This window comes from Callithrix jacchus, chromosome X (assembly GCF_049354715.1).
Source record: "Callithrix jacchus isolate 240 chromosome X, calJac240_pri, whole genome shotgun sequence".
NCBI lineage: Eukaryota > Metazoa > Chordata > Mammalia > Primates > Cebidae > Callithrix > Callithrix jacchus.
In genome coordinates this window covers 132045916-132066817 of record NC_133524.1, presented here as the reverse complement: position 1 = coordinate 132066817, position 20902 = coordinate 132045916, and the positions used below count along the sequence as shown (strand labels likewise).

Genomic DNA, 20902 nt, shown 5'->3' with positions numbered 1-20902 from the left:
GTTACTAAAGATGGATAGTAAATCCAGTACAAAACATAAGATATTAGTGTTACAGCTTTAGAATAGGCCAAGGTATTTTTGATTAGGATAAAAAGGCACTAACGATAAAGAATACATTGTTTAATTAGACATAATTAAATGTAAAACTTGTATTCCTCAAAAGACAGTCTTAGGAGTGAAAAAGCAAAGCATATCTGTAGATTACATATTATATAATATATAGTATAGGTTATATATAAAAATATACATTAATCATATATATGTATATATCTGACAAAAAAATGAGTGGAATCCAGAATATAACCAGAACTACAAATCAATTTTAAAAAATAAACATTGCAATAAAACGTGCGGGAAACAGCTGAGTACTCATTCATAAGAGTCATACTCAAATATGACTTTAATCATCACATAAAATATACCCAGACTATGACTTTACTCCAATCCATGAAAATTTATTTGAGATGAATGGGAGATCTAAAAGACAGCTTAGAATATTATCATCATGGCATTGGGCGAGGCAAAGATTATTCTTAAAATAATAGGAAGCACCAGCCCTAAACAAGAAACTGATTAATAAAATTAAGAGAATCTGTTCATCTAAAACACAATATTGAGATAGTGTAAAAGCAAAACAGATTTGTAGAAGATACTAAAATTGTGTGTGTATTTTAATACATGTACATATATGCCTGTGTGTATGTGTCTAACTGAAACCCAGAACTTATATGTAAACCACGAATCCATTTTTAAAATACAAATATCTCAATAAAATTTGGAGGAAAAGTGCTGAAAAGGGACTTCGTAAAAGACATATTTAAATGGCGAATAAACACATTTAAAAAGTGCTCTAAAAATAATAAATAGGTGGGCACAGTGGCTCATACCTGTAATCCCAGCACCTTGGGAGGCTGATGCAGGCAGAGGCCACTTGAGCCCAAGGGTTCGAGACCAGCCTGGGCAACTTGGCGAAACGCCGTCTCTACCAAAAAATACAACGATTAGCCAGACTTGGCGGCATGCCCAAAACTGCAAATGCAGACATAAGGAGAGATCACTGCACACTCATCAGAGTGGCTGAAATGAAAGACTAATTGCACACCCAGGGTGTGCATCTGGAACCTTCAAACATTTCTGGACAGAAATGTTTCCTACACAGACACCCGATGGGTACGGCTGAAAGGTGAGATAGTTCCCGGGGAAAGAGCTCCTTCACGACTGAGAACCAACGGAGGAAAAGCACCCCAACCCGGGGCAAGATAGAGCTCCCAAGGTCAGGTGGCCTCCCTCATGGCTGACACAGAGCTCTGAGAGTCCCACCATAGGCTTAGAGAATCCAAGAAACAGCACCCCACTCCCTCGCAGCACTGGGAGACAGCACCCACAGATAATAATTTAAAAACCCAGCACCAAGAGAAAGCATCCGATAGGCGTCCCAATCGGGGATAAACAGATCCAAAGAAAAGCCAACACATCCTAGCTGAGAGTGAGCAACATCCAAGGCCAAATGTGCCCCACGGCTGACATCAGCAGCCAGCGAAGAGTCTCTCGCGGGCTGAGATAAACCCCGCGACAGAGAGTGAACCCACAGGGCAGTGATCATGTGTCCGCAGGACAGCCACCCTCACCCCAGCCCCGAACACAGACAGAGTCCCTAAGGCAGAGTCTCCCCGCAGTGTCGTGGCCAAGCGGGGAAGAAACACCGCCGCACCCGAAGGTGACACAGGCGACCAATGTAGGGTCCCCACCCTTGGGTTCAGTCATTGCAGCAGGAAAAGTTCGTCGCATCACTAAGAGGGAGTCCCCAAGAAAAGCTCCCCAGCCCCACAACATAACCGAGACGGGGTGTCCAAGGAAAAGGCTCCCCGACAGCTGACACACGCGCCCATGGTAGTGTCCACACAGCGAAGCCGTACCACTCACCGGACAAAGAACACCCCAGAAAAGAAGCTTTCCTAGGAAAAAGGACACCTTCTGGGGAGAAATTAAAGCATCCAGGGAAAAACTGCCCACTTACGTGGTCGTGAAGTCTTGACCTTGCCGGAGGAGCTGCGGCTGCACTTCCCAAAATGGCAGAGAAGTTGTGGCGCCTCCCCACTGCTGGAACTTTCTAGAAACTTGCTCTCTGGGAGTTATGGGAAGTGTGCCCCGGATGCCTGTGAGTGATGCTCCTTGGGAGGCGTCCCACCAGAAGCACCAATCTGGTAAGGCTCAAGGGAGGCAGAAGGCAGGGAAGCTGCCGGCCACCGCGGGCCCCGCCCCAGCCGAACACTGGGAGCCTGTTGGGGGGGCCAGAGTCCCGAAGTGAAGCCTCGTGCACTGCGAGACCGCCGGCGCCAACCGGAAGAACCGGGAAGCGTGGCGTCCCCGCCCTTCGCTAACTCTAACCCTCTTTACGCGCAGCCTTCGGTATCGGCAGTACGGCGGACATAGGCAGAGGAACGCGGAACCTCACACAGCGGAATCAAAGGGTGAATTTGGAGCTGACGGGCAAAAACATCTTATAATATGTTTGTCTGGCTTTGATATCAGGGTAATATTGGCCTCATAGAATGAAGTAGTGTTCCTTCCTCTTTTATTCTTTTGAAATCCTTTGCTAAGTATTGGTATTACTTCTTCCTTAAATGTTTGATAGAATTTACATGCGAAACCACCTCGGCTTGCCTTCCATTTGTGGGGAGATTTAAAATTACTAATTAAATACCTTTCCATGCTATAGTCCTATTGCAAATTTCTATTTCTTTTGAGTCAGTAATTTGTTCTCTAGGAATTTCTCTGTTTCACCTGCGTTGTTTAATTTGTTGGCATAAAGGTGTTCATAATGTATGTCTTTAAATTTCTCACTTTCTTTGTGTGTGTGTGCATGTGAGACGGTGTCTCACTCTTTTGCTGAAGATGGAGGGTGGTGGCGCGATCTGGGCTCATAACTACTTCTACATTTCTGGTTCAAGCACTTCTTCTGTCTCGGTCTCCTGGGTAGCTGGGGTTACAGGTGGCATCATATCGCCCGGCTAATTTTTTGTGTTTTAGTAGAGTCAGGGTTTCACCATGTTGTCCAGGCTGGTCTCAAACTCCTGACCTCAGGTGATCCGCTGGTCTCGGCTCCCCAAAGTGCTGGGATTACGGGAGTGAGCCACCGCGCCTGGCCCCTTTTAATTTCTGTAAGGTCAGTATTCATAACACCCTTTTCATTCTTGATTTTGGTAATCTGTGTAGTCCTTTCTTTTATTCTTGGTCAGTCAAGCTAAAAGATAAGTTAGGTTTTTTTTCTCAACTATTCTGTGAACCAATTTTTTATTTCATTGATTTTTATTTCACTGATTTTCTTTAATTTTCATCATTCCCCTCTTTCTGCTTGCTAGTATGAAATACATCAGTTTAAAACTTCAGGAATAACAAATGGTTTGTTTCATAAAGGAGGATTTGAAACCTTAAACATATAGAAATGCTTATGATATTGCCAAGTAGTAGTCATTTTCGACCAGTTAACCAGAAGGAAATTTGGTATGCTGAAACCAGACAAGTTTTTTGTACCAGGTTTTATTAATTTTGAAAATATAAATCTAGTTTGTAAGAAGGTGTTTTTTGCATGAGTAGTTTGTTTTTTTTAATATTTAGACTTCTCATTTTCACTGAATCCCACAAATTTATTTTTTTTAAGCTTCAAAGTATGTATCAACCAGCACATTCACTATCTTCTTTGTGCTTTATCTCTGATAATCCTTATAAGAGCACCATGAGTTAGGTACTGTTTTATGCCCATTTTACGGAAATAGAATCTTAGGGTGCACATTTAAGTAGCTCTTTCAGGTTTAACCAGTTGGAAAAGTGACAAAATCTAGGTATGTCAGATTCCAGAGATTGCACACACAAATACTATATCACACTGCTTACTGCTGTGAGTTTGGTAGAGAATTCCTTGTTTATATGGAAATCACAAAACTGATAATATCCAGGATAATTGGCAGCAGTTTATAAACCCTCTTTACCGCTAATTTGGTGATTTTGTGTGCGGTCACCTGTCCACTAATCTAATCGGATCTTAGGCTCGTCACACTTCTGAATTTGCACACCAACTTTGTGTGTAAGGGTACTTCTCCAGGGGAAAATATCTGTAGATTTCATCAAATTTTCCAAAGAGGGTTAGGCCCGCTACTCAGCGTTCCCTGGAAGGTAAGAGAATGCCATGTAGCCTACACCCTTCTCCACCTGAAGAACTTCATACAGTTGGCTATGACTTTACAAATGATGGGCAGGTAGGACAACTAGGAAAGTGTATGTGCTCATTAATACATACTTCTCCTTTAAGCCTGAAAAGATGAACTTGTGGAATTACAAAAATTGGCATTCTAAATATTTAAGTATTACTATTTAGAATTATAGATCTTTTAGTCGGGATGGTGGCATAAGGAAGGTCAGTCTGCTCTCAAACTAAGCTGGAGGCATAAGGGATTTGTTTAACCTAGTGGTGTGAACCTACAGGAAGTCGTGATGGTAGCGTGAGTCATCACTTAGATAAAGTGAGATTTATAGATCACAGAACATGATATAGATTCTAGATATGAGATTCTAAACTCTGTTTGCTACCAAGGCACCCATTGCTAAAACAGTCTGTGATCATGTGCTCTCAGGAGGATCATATATTTCAGCTGTATAGTGCCAATTTATGTGCCAGTTATGTTCCAGGTATAAATGAAAGTGTTCTAGTAACACACAGAGATAATTATCAGACATATCTGCAGATGCCGGTTTCTCCACTTCAAACGAGTCAGCCAACTCCACCTGGAAAACGTCACACTGTTGGCTCTGTGCTTACAAATGATGGCCAGGTAAGATAACTTTCTATTTCTGCCCTAATTGTGACATTCTTAGTATAAGTATTTTCTCAGTGGAAAGATGAATATAAACTATATGTGTTAATTCTCTTGATTTAAAAGATAAGAATATGACACAGGAATTCTCATGTGAACATAAAATGGGAACTTTTTGGTCCAAGAGTAGATTCATTGGACTAGGAGCTGATGTTTTTAATTATCACATTTAATGCTCATAATTGTTCTGCAGATGTGTATTACTATCTCGCCTTTAATGAGAAATCAAGGCTGACAGCGGTCAAATGGCTTGCCCTACATGACACATGGTAGGACATAGAGCCAGGGTTCGAATGCATAGTCTGTATTCTTTCCCACTCCTCAATTAATTAGACTCTTCCCTAATTTTCCGTGCCTTTATTTTCGCTTTCTTAAGGAAAGAGATAAGAATCACACCTCACTCATAGGGATTGGCCAAGGATTGAGTTAATACATGCAAAGCATTTAGAAAAGTACCTGGAGGGTAGTAAATGTTCAGTAAAAATGTCTTCACACATTCTCAGCTCCTCTTTTATAGGATGTGAGAATGCTTTGGAAAATTTTAAAATCAAAATTATATATTATATACGTTCTATATATTACATGGTATATATATATAATATGTATTTCTTGAAATATATGCTGATACTCTTTCCTATTTAATGCGGGAGCATATTCGTTATTACTTCACCTATTATTTTAAGTTCTGGGGTACATGTGCAGGATATGGAGGTTTCTTACATAGGTAAATGTGTGGCACGGTGGTTTGCTGCACCTGTCAATCAATCACCTTGGTATTAAGCCCAGCATCCATTAGCTATTCTTCCTGATGTACTCTCTCCCCCCAGCCCTCCCCCAGAAAGACCCAGCATGTGTTGCCCTACCTGATGTGTCTGTGTGTTCTCATCATTCAGCTCCCACTTAAAAGTGAGAACACGCACTGTTTGGTTTTCTTTCTCTGCATTAGTTTGTTGAGGATAATGGCTTCCAGCTCCGTCAATGTTTCCACAAAGGACATGATCTCATTCCTTTTTATGGCTGCATAGTGTTCCCTGGTATATGTGTACTACATTTTCTTGATCCAGTCTATCATTGATGGCCATTTGGGTTGATTCCACGTCTTTGCTATTGTAAATAGTGCTGCAATGAATATACGTGTGCATATATCTTTATAATGGAATGATTTCTATTTCCTTGGGTGTATACCCAGTATAACTTGATTGGTGAATCAAGTTATATTTCTGCCTCTAGATCTTTTGGGAATCACCACACTGTCTTCCACATGGTTGAAGTAATTTACATTCCCACCAACAGTGTAAAAGTGTTCCTTTTTCTCCGCAACCTTGCCAGCATCTGTAGTTTTTGACGTTTTAATAATCGCCATTCTGACTACTGTGCGATGGTATCTTATTATGGCTTTGATTTGCATTTCTCTAATGATCAGTGATGTTGAGCTTTTCTTCATATGTTTGTTGGCCGCATGAATATCTTCTTTTGAGAAGTGTCTGTTCACGTCCTTTGCCTACTTTTTAATGGGGTTGTTTAGTTTTCTTTTGTAAATGTGTTTAAGTTTCTTGTAGACTCTGGATATTAGACCTTTGTCAGATAGACAGATTGCAGAAGTTTTCTCCCATTCTGTAGGTTGTCTGTTCACTCTGATCATTGTTCATTTTGCTCTGCAGAAGGCTTTTAGTTTCATTAGATACCATTTGTCAGATTTTATTTTGTTGCCATGGCTTTTGGCATTTTTGTCATGAAATCTTTGGCCGAACTTATGTCCTGAATAATATTGCCTTGATTTTCTTATAGGGTTTTTATAGTTTTGGATGTTACATTTAAGTATTTAATCCATCTTCCGTTAATTTTTGTATAAGTTGTAAGGAAGGGGCCCAGTTTCAATTTTTGTATATGGCTAGCCAATTCTCCCAGTATCATTAATTAAATAGGGAATCCTGTCTCCATTGCTTATTTTTGTCAGGTTTGTCAAGATCAGATGTTTATCATTGTGTGATCTTACTTCCAAGTTCTCTAATCTGGTCCATTGGTCCATGTATCTGTTTCTCTACCAGTATCATGTCGTCTTGGTTACTGTTGCCCCACGGTATAGTTTGAAGTTAGGTAGCATGATGCCTCCAGCTTTCTCCCTTTTGCTTAGGATTGTCTTGGCGATTGTGGCTTTTTTGGGGGGATGCATATGAAATTTAAAAGAGTTTCTTCTACTTCTGTGAAGAATGTCCATGATAGTTTAATGGGAATAGCACTGAATCTCTCAATTACTTTGGGCAGTATGGCCATTTTCATGATATTCATTCTTCCTATTCGTGAGTATGGAGTGTTTTTCCATTTGTTTGTGTCCTCTTGGATTTCTTTGAGCAGTGGTTTGAAGTTCTCTCTGAGGAAGTCCTTCACTTCCCTTGTTAGCTGTATTCATAAGTATTTTATTCTTTTTGTAGCAATTGTGAATGGGAGTTCATTCATGATTTGGCTCTCTGCTTGCCTGTTTTTGGTATATAGGGATGCTAGCAATTTTTGCGCATGGATTTTATATCATGAGAGTTTGCTGAAGTTGCTTATCATCTTCAGAAACTTTTGGACTGAGATGATAGTATTTTCTATATATGGGGCCATGTCATCTGCAAAGAAAGATAACTTCATGTCCTCTTTCCCTATTTGAATACCCTTTCTTTCTTTGTCTTGCCTGATTGCCCTGGCCAGAACGTCTGATACTATGTTGGACAGGACTGGTGAGGGAGGGCATCCTTGTCTTGTGCAAGTTTCAAGAGGAATGCTTCCAGCTTTTTCCCATTCGATATGATATTGGCTGTAAGTTTGTCATATATGGGTCTTACTGTTTGGAGATGTGTGCATTCAATACCTGGTTTCTTGGGAGCTATTTTTTTTTTTTGAGACGGAGTTTCACTCTTGGTACCCAGGTTGGAGTGCAATGGCGCAATCTCGGCTCACCGCAACCTCCGCCTCCTGGGTTCAGGCAATTCTCCTGCCTCAGCCTCCCGAGTAGCTGGGATTACAGGCACGCGCCACCATGCCCAGCTAATTTTTTGTATTTTTAGTAGAGACGGGGTTTCACCATGTTGAGCAGGATGGTCTCGATCTCTTAACCTCGTGATCCACCCGCCTCGGCCTCACAAAGTGCTGGGATTACAGGCTTGAGCCACCGCGCCCGGCCCGAGAGCTTTTAATATAATGGGATGTTGAATTTTATCAAAGGCCTTTTCTGCATCCATTGAGATAATCATGTGGTTTTTGCCTTTAGTTCTATTTATGTGATGAATTACATTTATTGATTTACCTATTCTGAACTGACCTTGAGTCCTGGCAATGAAGCCAACTTGTTCATGGTAGATAAGTTTTTTGATGTGCTGCTCGATTCAGTTGGCCAGTATTTTATTAAGGATATTTGCGTCATTGCTCATCAGGAACACCAGCCTGAAGTGTTTGTTGTTGCTGTATCGCTGCCAGATTTTGGTATCCGGATGATGCTGGTCTCCTAAAATGTAGTAGGAGTCCCTCCTTTTCAATTTTTTTATATAGTTTCAGTAGAAATAGTGCCAAATAGTACTTTTTAAGTAGGCAGGACCATATTCTCGGGTTATCTTTTGATGGCAGGACCTTTTAGTTAACCTAGTATATCCTTCAATTTCATGTTTTATTTACCACCAATATTTCAAAGCACCTCCTGCCCCTGCCTGGCTCCAAAATGAACATATTTGAGTCTCCATAAGGTTGGAGGTGGGAAAATTTACCTTTTCAATCGATGCTACCTTTCACTGTCTACATATATTATCTAATATAGTATTAATCAGTATTTGTTAATAAGTAACTTTCAACAACTAAAAAATAAAAACGGTATTTGCTTTTTTTTGTCCCCTAACAAGGGCTGAGAGACAATTATGTGTACTACATTAGAGAGATAAGCATGTTTCTTGTCTTGGTTGATGAAAGCCACTCATTCCCCAAGCACTCTGATTAATCATGACCGTACCATGTTTGACTTTGCATAACACCTTGTATTTTGCCTTCGCTTGTTTCACTGAAACTACATTAGAGTTGGCTTGCCTTTTCTGCGAGCATCGTGTGTGATGATGAATCTTTGACCTTTGGCTAAAACTTAATGATATAAATGCATGGCTGTGTATGCATATGAAGACTGTGACTTTGCAATGGTTGTATTTGTCTTTAATGGAATATGTTCACTGATGTTTTTCAGCAAATGAGGAGGGACAAAGTAAATCAGGCTGCAAGAAGGCATCGAAGGAAAAGGAGACGTTCCAGAAAATCCAAGAGACGCTATTATTCTACGACAAGGCAGGGTACGTCCCGGTGGTTACACCAACAGGAAGCTGAGGGGGAATGCAATCTTTGGGCTTCAATCGTGTCAAAGGACATTTGTGGCCTTGTCCTTGAAGGATGAACAGATATGAGCACATTTGGAAGTGGAAGTGCAAGGTTCTAATTAGGTGCAACAATTTGCAGTTGCTGCAATCGTGAGATGAATAAAGCAGGTTCCTGAGGCAGAAGGAGGTGGTGGGCACAACAAGAGGACAGGTCTGCTCACTTTCCGCCTGACCACACACTCCTCTCTAACCCAGTGCAGTATGGCTTCTTCTTAGTCTACTCCAATGAAAATAGTGCCATCAAGGTCGCCATGTTTGCTGCACTTTGACATCAATTCCTCAGCAGCATGTGACACAGTTGTTTACGCCCTCCTGCACGGAAAACTTCTTGGGTCCCCAGACACCTGGATTTCTTACTCTGTTACTAAGGGCTCGTTTTCCTTCTCCTTTTTTGTTTTTCTCCTCTTGCTTCCTACCTCTAAATATTTCAGGGCACCAAAACTTGATCCTAGCCTCTCTTCTCTTCAATATCCTATCTCCATATGTGATGTCATGCTGTCTTAGAATTTTAAATGATTCACACTACAAGAACTGTCACCATTAAACTTCTAGGCTACGACTTGCTCCTGAAATCCAAACTCATAAACAACTACACGTGTAGTATCTCTATAGGGTGTCTAATAGGCATCTACATTTCAACCAGCTCTGCAAGTTCAAATTTCTGACCTCCCTCTCTCCAAAAATACTTTACTCACAGCCTTCACTGTTTCAGTTAAAGACACTGTCCATTAGGTGAAACATCCACAAAGGTGTAACAAGCAGCTGTTCACAGGTATGGGGGTTTCAGAAGTCCTGGTTTTAGAGTTTTCAGCTGTCCACGGTACAAATAATCCCACCATGGCCTAGTTCAAGCTGTCGACATAAGGTCACTGAACCAGAATCAGGAAGAGTTGGCAGCATTCCGCTCCCATAGTCGGTTGCCTAACCCCTCCTGCACATCCCCGGTATACTTTTACTTAGTAGGGCACCCCAAAATACTTAAAGTCACTTATGATTTCTCTTATGATTCTTTTATTATTCTCTCATTTCCAATCTCTTATGAAGTTCAGCAGTCAATGCCCAGTATAAACTCTGCATCCCACCATTTCCCGCTATCACTCCAGTGCACACTGCCGTGATCGCTGACCAAGGTAGTACAACATCTTCTTAGCTCTCTTTCTAATCTTCCCTCATCTGTAGCATACTCTCTAACCCTGTGGCTAGAAAATTAGGTCAGCATGCCATTTCCCTCCTAAAATCCCATCCTCAACTGTCCCTCTCCTAACAAGGGTCCCATCCATTTTCTCCTGGCTCTCTTTGCCTCTGTCTAACACCCTGTAGTGCCCAGTCCATTCCCACTCCAGCCCCTACCCTTGGCCTCACCGCAGTCTGGAACTCTCCCTCTGCCTCTGCACAGAAGGCTCTGCTTTTTCCTCCAAGCCCTGTCCAATGGCACTTCTTCAGATTGCTCTGCCCAAGGAGCCAGAGCCCCTGAGGCTCCCTCTGCTGCTGTCTCCCTCAGGCATGTGGACTACTTCCCCGACACCAGCCCAATGCTACTTGTTTCATTTGCTCATTGTGTATGTCCTGTCCGACTGCCCCATGGGGATATGAGTCCCACAAAGGCAGGGACCGTTGCTCTCCGTCCTCTTTACTGCTGATCCCCAGCTCCTGGCATGCCGCCTGCCACAGACAATGAATAAATGAAAGAGGTGACAGACCTGGAGTAAAAAGAATGTTACTTTTCCAGACAAAAGGGGAGGATCTGTAGAATCACGTAAAAACTAGAGATGTGTGACAATGGAGTGGAGATAAGAGTGTTCAACTCCAATAGCCACCTCTATTTTCTCAGATTATATGATGTAGAAAGGAGGCAAGTCAACAAGGCCTCACTTAGTCTGGCTTTCCTGCTGCGCACAGCATGGCATGTATAGGTGAACTATAAAAGCGATATCAAATGAGAATTGCAAAGGGCAGCAAGATGATGCAAAATGATGAGTGCAAGAAATCTGTGAATGTTTATTCTACTGTCGTACTTACTACATACCATCGTTATGCCAAGAGATACATACGTAGTTTTATTGTGTAATCTGACCTGATATGTGTTTCAATGTGGTAAGTCCTTCTGTTTCGTGAAATGAATAATTGCATAGAAACTGATTGATACATAGCTGTCTCACCGGGATGATGGGACAAAACACACCTATCTTGCAACTGAGCCTCTTCATTTGGTTTCCAGATGCTAGCATCACTCACAATGTCTGTGAAGAAAAGGTTAAAAATGGCCAACCAACACCCGATAATGTCTTTCCAACTGTTCCATCAGCGCTTATTAATATTACAGCAGCTGGTATTTCATCCCTGGGTTTCGGTGATCAGTGTAAGTTTGTTCACTTGTTGTACTGTCCTATTTGGTTTCCGTATACATTCATGGCGTCATGAGGGAAGATGGTAATTTGGTTGTATTATCTTTTCTGGCCTCAATTTTAGGGTTCTGAAATTGCTAACTGGTATGTCCTCCTCCTTTATGAGATAATTTCCTAGATACTGAGCATCCGAGGGGTATGCCTGTGCAGTTGACGTAATGCACATAACACACAGCTCAACCACTTCATTTGGTTTCCAGATGCTGCGGTGACTCACAACATCCATGAAGAGAAGATGAATAACGGCCAACCAGCACCTCATACCGTCTTTTCAACTGCTCCACCAGGTCTTGGTAATTTGGCAGCCCCTAGAATTTCATCCACGAGGACCAGAGATCTGTGTATCTCTGCTTCTTTATTGTACGATCCTACCTGATTTCCATAAGCAGGCATATTTTCATGAACGGTAGAAGGTGGTTTTGTTTCATATTCTTTCCTAGCCTCCATTTGGGGGATATCACATGGCCACCTGGCATATTCTCTCCTGATTTTTTAGATAATTTTCTAGAAACTGAGCATCAGAGGGATATTCCTGTGGGGTTGACATAATGCACTTACTTCAGAGCTCAACCTCTTCACTTGGTTTCCACATACTACCGTCAATCACAATATCCGTGAAGAAAGGATGGAAAATGGTCAACTGCAACCAGATAGTGTCTTGTCAAATGCTCGGTCACAGCAGATTTATATGACAGGAGCTGGTATTCTAGTGATGAGTACCAGAGATGTGTGTATGTTTGTTTATTAGATGTAGTATCCTACTACGATTCCATATGCATGCGCAATATGATGAAGAGAAGAAGGTGGTTTTGGGGAATTATCTTTCCCGACCTCAATTTGATGGAACTCGAATCATATGATGTCTGCTCCTGCTTTATCAGATAATTTCCTAGAAAGATCAGAGGGATATACCAGTGAGGTTGTCATAATGCACTTACCTCACAGCTCAACCTCTTTGTTTGGTTTTCAGATGCTACTGTCACTCAAAATGTCCATGAACAGAAGATGGAAAATGGCCAACCCCAAACTGATAAAGTCTTGTCAACTGTTCCACTATGCCTTGGTCATATGACTGCAGCTGGTATTCCATCCATGAGTATCAGGGATCTGTGTATGTCTTTTAATTAGTAGTACTGAATAGTTGGTTTCCCTAACATGCATATGTTCATGAATGGTAGAAGTCGGTTTTGTTGTATTTTCTTTCCTACTCTCAATTTGAGGGGTCTCAGATGGCCGCATATCATCCTTCCATCCGTCCTTCCTCCCTCCCTCCCTCCCTTCCTTCCTTCCTCCCTTTATCTCTCTTTTTTTCTTTCTCTCTCTCTCTCTTTTTTCTTTTTTCTTTCAAAACTGATTCTCACTTTCTCACCCAGGCTGGAGCGCAGTGATGCTATCTCGGTCGCTGCAATCTCCACCTCCCGGGTTCAAGTGATTCTCCTGCCTCAGCCTCCTGAGTAGCTGGGATAACAGGCATACACCACCACGCCCAGCTAATATTTGTATTTTTAGTAGAGACAGGGTTTCACCGTGTCGGCCAGGATGGTCTTGGTCTCTGACCTCGAGATCCACCCGCCTCAGCCTTCCAAAGTGCTGGGATTACAGACGTGAGCCACCGTGCCCAGCCATATCCTACCCTGTTTCTTAGATAATTTCGTAGAAACTCAGCATCAGAGGGATACACCTGTGGGACTGACATAATGCATTTACATCACAGCTCAACCTTTTCCTTTGGTTTCCAGATTCAACTGTTACTCAGAATGTCTATGAAGAGAAGATAAAAAAGGAACAAATGGCACCTGATAGATCCCTGTCAACCGTTATAGAAGGGCTTATAAATTTCACAGGGGCTGGTATTCCACCCCTGAGTACTGGGGATCAGCATATGTTTGTTTAGTAGTTATACTGTCCTACTGGGTTTCCGTATGCATGCAGTGACATGCAGGGAAGACAGTCGTTTTGTTTTATTATTGTTTCTGGTCTGATTTTCTGGCGTCTCATTTTCCACCTGATATGTCCTGCTTTATGGGTTAATTTCATAGAAACTGACCACCAGAGGGATATACCTGTGGGGTTGACATAATGCACTTTCCTCAGAGCTTGAACTCTTCATTTGGTTTCCAGATGCTACCGTCACTCACAATATCAATGAAGAGAGAAGGAAAAATGGCCAGCCCCAACCTGGTAACGTATTGTCAACTGATTCCACAGGGCTTTGTAATATGGTAGCAACTGCTATTCCGGCCATGAGTCCCAGAGATCGCTATATGTCCGCTTATAAGTTGTACTGTCCTACTTGCTTTTCATATGCATGCGTAGTGCCTTCTGAAGGGAAGCAGGTGGTTTTGTTGTATTATATTTTCTGAACTAAATCTGAGGGGCCCCAGATATATACACCACCTTATATATCCTCCTGCTTTATGAAATAATTTCATGGAAAGTGAGCATCAGAGGGATATACTTATGGTTTGGCCTAATGCACTTACCTCACAGCTCAACCTCTTCCTTTGATTTCCAGACGCTACCATCACTCACAGCGTCCATGAACAGAAGATGGAATATGTCCTACCAGCACCTGACAACGTGTTGTTGACACTTCAGCCAGGACTTATTAATATGGCAGGCGCTGGTATTTCATCCATGAGTACCAGGGATTTGGGTAAGTTTGTTTGTTAGTGTTACTGTCCTACTTGGTTTCCATATGCATGTATAGTGTCAAAACAGGTAGGAGGTGGTTGTGTTATACTATGTTTCCAGGCCTCCATTTCAGGGGTCTCAGATGGCAACCTGGTATATCCTCTGGTTTATGAGATAATTTCCTAGAAACTGAGCACAGATATACCTGTGGAGTTACCATAATACACTTACTCACAGCTCTTCATTTGGTTTCTAGATGCTACCGAAATTTATAATGTCCTTAAGGAGAAGATGGAAAAGGGCGAACCCCAACATGGCCACATCTCATCAACTGCTCCAATAGGACTTACTAATGTGGCAGGAGCTGCTATTCCAGCCACGAGTACTGATGGTCTGTGTATGTTCACTTTTTAGTTGGATTTTCCTACTTTGTTTCCATATGCATGTATATTGTCAGGAAGCGGAGATGGAGATCTTGTTGTATTATCTTTCTTGATATCAGTTTGAGGGGTCCCAGATGCCGCTCTTGTCATCTTGATTTGTGCAAAAATTTCTCAGGAGCTGAACATCAGAGGGATATACCTGTGGGGGCGGCATAATGCACCTACTCCTATCTTGACCTCTTCATTTGTTTTCCAGATGCCACCGTCAGTCACAATGTCCATGAACAGAGGATGGAAAATGACCAACCACAACAGGATAACGTCTGGCCAAATATTCTAGCATGGTTTAATAATATGGCAGGAGCTGGTATTCCAGCAATGAGTACCAGGGATCTGTGTATGTTCATTTTTTACTTGTACTGTCCTCCTTGGTTTCCATATGCAGGCATAGTGCCATGAAGGGAAGAAGGTTGTTTTGTGAATTGTCTTCCTTGGCCTCAATTTGAGGAGCCGCAGATCATCATTTGATGTGTTCTTTTGCTTTATGGGATAATTTCCTAGAAACTGATCATCAGTGGGATATACCGGTGGCATTGACGTAATTCACTTACTTCAAGCTCAAAATCTTCCTTTGGTTTCCAGATGGTACCATCTCTCACAATGTACATGAAGAGAAGATGGAAAATGGCCCATCCCAAACTGGTAATCTCATGTCACCTGTTCCACCACTGCTTGGTCTTATGGTCGCAGCTGCTCTTCCATGCATGAGTACCAGGGATCTGTGTATGTCTCTTAATTAGTTGTAGTGTCATCACTGGTTTCCATATGATTGCATATTTCATGAAAGGTAGAAGGTGGTTTTATAGCATATACTTTCTTGGGATCAATTGGAGGGTTCTCACAGGGCCACCTGGCATATCCTCCCCTGCTTTATTAGATAATTTCCTAGAAACTGAGCGTCAGAGAGATAGACCTATAGGGCTGATATAATGCACTTAGCTCACAGCTGAAACTCTTCATGTGGTTTGCAGGTTTTACCATTGCTCAAAATGTCTGTGAAGAAAAGATAAAAAGTGACAAAACAACACCTCATGAATTCTTGTCAACTATTACAGCAGGGCTTAGGAACTTCACAGAAGCAGGTATTCAACCCCTGAGTACCAGGGATCTCTGCATGTTCATTTACTAACTACGTTGTCCTACTTGGTTTCCATAAACATGCAGTATCATGCAGGAAAAAAGGTGCTTTGGTTGTATTATCTTTTCCGACCTAAATTTGAAGGGTCTCAGATCGCCACCTGATACAGCCTCTTGTGTGATGGAACAATTGCTTAAATCTCTTTGTCAGAAAAACATACATGTGGCAGTGAGATAAGCACTTACCTCACAGCTCAACCACTTCATTCGGTTTCCAGATGCTGCAGTCACTCACAATATCCCTGAAGCAAAGGTAAATAATGGCCAACTAGCACCTCACAACGTCTCGTCAGCTGCTCCAGCAGGTCTTGGTAATATGGCGGCAGCTGGAATTTCATCCACGAGGACCACAGGTCTGTGTATGTCTGCTTCTTAGTTGTACTGTCCTACTTGGTTTCCCTAAGGAGGCATAGTTTGATGAATGCTACAAGTTAATTTTGTTGTATGTACTTTCCTAGCCTCAATTTGAGGGGTATCAGATGTTTCACTTGGCATATTCACCCCTGGATTCTTTGATAATTTCCTAGAAAGTGAGGATCAGAGGGATATACCTCTGGGGTTGAATAATGTACTTACCTCACAGCTCAACCTCTTCATTTGGTTTTCAGGTGCTACTGTCACTCAAAATGTCCACAAAGAGAAGATGAGAAATACACAACCAACACCTAATAACGTCTTATCAACTGTTCTACCAGAACATCTTTATTTGGCAACAGCAGGTCTCCCAGCCATGAGCACCAGGGGTCAGTGTATGTTTGCTTATTAATTTATACTATCCTACTTCGTTTTCATAGGCATGCCTAGTGTCCTGAATGGGAGAAGGTGATTTTGTTGTGTTCTCATTCATGAGCTGCATTTGAATGTTCTCAGATCACCATCTAGCATATCCTCTTAAGCTTTATGAAATAGTTTTCTAGAAACTGAGTATCAGGAGGATATGCCTGTAGAGTTGACATAGTACACATAACTCAAAACTAAACCTCCTGATTTCATTTCCAGATTCTACCATCACTCACAATGTCCATGAGGAGATTAAAAATGCCCAAACGGCACCCAATAATGTCTTCTCAGGTATTCCACCAGCACGTGTTAATATGGCAGCAGCGGGTGTTTCTTCTATGAGTACCAGGAATCAGTGTAAGTTAGCTCACTTGGCGTACTGTCCTACTTGGTTTCTATATGCATGCGTAGTGCCATGAGGGAAGAATACAGTGTTGTTGTACTATCTTTACTGGCCTCAACTTTACGGTTCTCAGACTGCTACTTGGTATGTCTTTTTTCTTTATGAGATAATTTCCTCGATACCGAGCATCCGAGCGGTATGCCTGTGCGGTTGACATAATGCATGAAACACACAGCTCAACCACTTCATTTGGTTTCCAGATGCTGCAGTCACTCATGCAATCCTTGAAGAGAAGATAAATAACGGCCAATCAGCACCTGATAACCTCTTGTCAACTGCTCCACCAGGTCTTGCTAATATGGCAGCAGCTGGACTTTCATCTACGAGGACCGGAGATCTGTGTATGTCTGCTTCTTAGTTGTACTGTCCTACTTGGTTTCCCTAAGGAGGCATTGTTTGATGAATGCTACAAGTTAATTTTCTTGGATATAGTTTCCTAGCATCAATTTGAGGGGTATCACGGCTACGTGACATATCAACCCCTGGATTCTTTTATAATTTCCTAGAAAGTGAGGATCAGAGGGATATACCTCTGGGGTTGACACACTGCACTTCCGTCACAGCTCAGCCTCTGTATTTGGTTTTCAGATGCTACCATCATTCAAAATGTCTGCAAAGAGAAGATGGAAAATAACCAACCAACACTTAATAACGCCTTGTCAACTGTTCTCCAAGGACCTCCTTATTTGGCAACAGCTGGTCCCCCTGCAATGAGCACCAGGGATCAGTGTATGTTTGCTTATTCATTTGGACTATCCTGCCTGGTTTTCATAGGCATGCCTAGTGTCCTGAATGGGAGAAGGTGATTTTGTTGTATTGTCTTTCGTGAGCTGCATTTGAGTGTTCTCAGATCGCCACCTGGCATATCCTCTCTGGCTTCCTGAAATAGTTTTCTAGAAAGTGAGCATCAGGAAAATATACCTGTGGGGTTAACATAATGCACATAACTCAAAACTGAACCCCTTTATTTAATTTCCAGATGGTATGATCTTTCACAATGTTTGTGAGAAGAAGATTAAAAATGCCCAAGCAGTACCCGATAAAAGCTTCCCAGCTAGCTTCCCAGCTAGTTCCCCAGCACTTATTAATATGGCAGCAACTGTTGTGTCATCCTTGAGCAACAGGGATCAGTGTACCTTTGAGCAATTGGTTTAGTATCCTACTAGGTTTCCATATGCGTGCATAGTGTCATGAGGGAAGAATGTAGTTTTGTTGTACTATCTTTCCTGGCCTGAATCTTAAGTTTCTCAGAGTGCTACTTGGTATGTCCCACTTCTTTATGAGATAATTTCCTGGATACTGAGCATCAGAGGGTATGCTGTGGTTGACATAATGCACTTACCTCACAGCCCAGCCTTTTTTGTTGGTTTCCAGATGCTGCAGTCACTCACAATGTCCGTGAAGCGAAGATAAATAACAGCCAACTAGCACCTGACAACGTCTTGTCAGCTGCTCCACCAGGTCTTGGTAATATGGCAGCAGCTGGAATTTCATCCACGTGGAACACAGGTCTGTGTAGGTCTGCTGTTTGTCTTACCGTCCTACTTGATTTCCCTAAGGAGGCATAGATCCATGAATGCTACAAGTTAATTTTATTGTATACACTTTCCTAGCATCAATTTGAGGGGTATCAGATAGTCACAGGGCATATCCAACCCTGCTGTCTTTGATAATTTCCTAGAAACTGAGGATCAGACGGATATACCACTGGGGTTGACATAATATACTTACCTTACAGCTCAACCTCTTCATTTGGTTTTCAGATGCTACCATCACTCAAAATGTCCGCAAAGAGAAGATGGAAAATAACCAACCAACACCTAATAACGTCTTGTCAACTGTTCTCCAAGGTCTTCCTTATTTGGCAACAGCTGGTCTCCCAGCCATGAGCACCAGGGATCAGTGTATGTTTGCTTATTCATTTGGACTATCCTACTTGGTTTTCATAGGGATGCCTAGTGTCCTGAACGGGAGAAGGTGATTTTGTTGTATTATATTCTGTGAGCTGCATTTGAATGTTCTCAGATAGCCATCTGGCATATCCTCTTCAGCTTTATGAAATCGTTTTCTACAAACTGAGTATCAGTGGGATATGACTGTAGAGTTGACCTAGTACACATAACTCAAAACCAAAACTCCTGATTTCATTTCCAGATTCTACCATCACTCACAATGTCCATGAGGAGAAGATTAAAAATGCACAAACACCACCCAATAATGTTTTCTCAGCAATTCCACCAGCACATATTAATATGGCAGCAGCGGGTGTTTCGTCCATGAGTACCAGGGATCATTGTAAGTTAGCTCACTTGGCGTACTGTCCTACTTGATTTCTATATGCATGTGCAGTGTCATGAGGGAAGAATACAGTGTTTTTGTACTATCTTTACTGGCCTCAACTTTACGGTTCTCAGACTGCTCCTTGGTATGTCCTTCTTTATGAGTTAATTTCCTCGATACTGAATATCAGAGGCGTATGCCTGTGCGGTTGACATAATGCATGAAACACACAGCTCAACCACTTCATTTGGTTTCCAGATGCTGCGATCACTCACAACGTCTATGAAGCAAAGATAAATAATATCCAACTAGCACCTGATAGCATATTGTCAACTGCTCCACCAGGGCTTGGTAATTTGGCAGCAGCTGGAATTTCATCCACGAAGACCAGAGATCTATGTATGTCTGCTTCTTAGTTGGACCGTCCTACTGGGATTCCCTAAGGAGGCATTGTTTGATGAATGCTACAAGTTAATTTTGTTGGATATAGTTTCCTAGCATCAATTTGAGGGTTATCAGAGAGCCACGTGGCATATCCTACCCTGGTTTCTTTGATAATTTCCTAGAAACTGAGGATCAGAGGGATATAACTCTGGGGTTGAAATAATGTACTTACCTTACAGCTCAACCTCTTCATTTGGTTTTCAGATGCTACCATCACTCAAAATGTCCGCAAAGAGAAGATGGAAAATAACCAACCAACACTTAATAAAGTCTTGTCATCTGTTCTCCAAGGACTTCCTTATTTGGCAACAGCTGGTCTCCCAGCCATGAGCACCAGGGATCAGTGTATGTTTGCTTATTCATTTGGACTATCCTACTTGGTTTTCATAGGCATGCTTAGTGTCCTGAATGGGAGAAGGTGATTTTGTTGTATTGTCTTTCGTGAGCTGCATTTGAGTGTTCTCAGATTGCCGTCTGGCATATCCTCTCTGGCTTTATGAAATAGTTTTCTAGGAAGTGAGCATTAGGAGGATATACCTGTGGGGTTAACATAATGCACATACCTCAACACTGAACCCCTTCTTTTCATTTCCAAATGCTACGATCACTCACAATGTCTGTGAGAAGAAGATTAAAAATGCCCAAGCAGTACCTGATAAAATCTTCCCAGCTAGTCCCCCAGCACTTATTAATATGCCAGCAGCTGTTGTGTCATCCATGAGCAACAGGGATCAGTGTACCCGTATGCAATTGGTTTACTATCCTACTAGGTTTCATTATGCGTGCATAGTGTCATGAGGGAAGAATGTAATTTTGTTGTACTATCTTTCCTGGCCTTAATCTTAAGGTTCTCAGACTGCTACTTGGTATGTCCTTCTTTATGAGATAATTTTCTGGATACTGAGCATCAGAGGGGTATGCTGTGGTTGACATAATGCACTTACCTCACAGCCCAGCCATTTCTGTTGGTTTTCAGATGCTGCAGTCACTCACAATGTCCGTGAAGCGAAGATAAATAACGGCCAACTACTACCTGACAACGTCTTGTCAGCTGCTCCACTAGGTCTTGGTAATGTGGCAGCGGCTGGAGTGTCATCCACGAGAACCACAG

General features: G+C 42.1%; 3 protein-coding genes across 12 annotated transcripts in view; 2 read left to right on the top strand and 1 right to left on the bottom strand.

The window, feature by feature from the left end:
• LOC144576489 (uncharacterized) overlaps nt 1-2273 on the bottom strand; it is a 26722-nt gene extending 24449 nt beyond the window's left edge. For 8 of the 10 annotated variants that reach the window (XM_078363456.1, XM_078363446.1, XM_078363454.1 and 5 more), the window contains exons 1-2: nt 2018-2273; nt 888-982 (exon numbers count right to left, since the gene is read on the bottom strand). The gene's annotated coding sequence lies outside the window, so the exon portion shown is untranslated. The remainder of the gene's footprint in view (nt 1-887; nt 983-2017) is intronic. The other 2 variants (XM_078363447.1, XM_078363453.1) reach the window with 1 other exon arrangement.
• Nucleotides 2045-20743, top strand: LOC144576551 (uncharacterized). The gene is made up of 21 exons (XM_078363049.1): nt 2045-2204; nt 2404-2471; nt 4743-4829; nt 9079-9181; nt 11484-11624; nt 11871-11963; nt 12641-12781; nt 13792-13851; nt 14186-14326; nt 14561-14701; nt 14944-15084; nt 16103-16243; nt 16493-16627; nt 16956-17021; nt 17268-17408; nt 17656-17796; nt 18442-18576; nt 18831-18971; nt 19222-19362; nt 19606-19746; nt 19996-20743. Exons 1-21 carry the CDS (start codon nt 2135-2137, stop codon nt 20211-20213), a joined length of 2586 nt encoding a protein of 861 aa, XP_078219175.1. The 5' UTR covers nt 2045-2134; the 3' UTR covers nt 20214-20743.
• The window catches only part of LOC144581062 (uncharacterized), a 133913-nt gene continuing 133596 nt past the window's right edge, over nt 20586-20902 (top strand). The window contains 2 exon segments of the mRNA XM_078363048.1: nt 20586-20657; nt 20743-20902. Of these exon segments, the coding sequence (XP_078219174.1) occupies nt 20586-20657; nt 20743-20902 (232 nt within the window).

Coding starts and splice junctions, on each gene's coding strand:
- LOC144576551 (XM_078363049.1), top strand. CDS start 2,135: ATGGGAAGTGTGCCCCGGATGCCTGTGAGTGATGCTCCTTGGGAGGCG. Junction 9,182..11,483: donor TTATTCTACGACAAGGCAGG/GTACGTCCCGGT, acceptor TTTGGTTTCCAG/ATGCTAGCATCACTCACAAT. Junction 18,972..19,221: donor CATGAGCACCAGGGATCAGT/GTATGTTTGCTT, acceptor TTTCATTTCCAG/ATTCTACCATCACTCACAAT.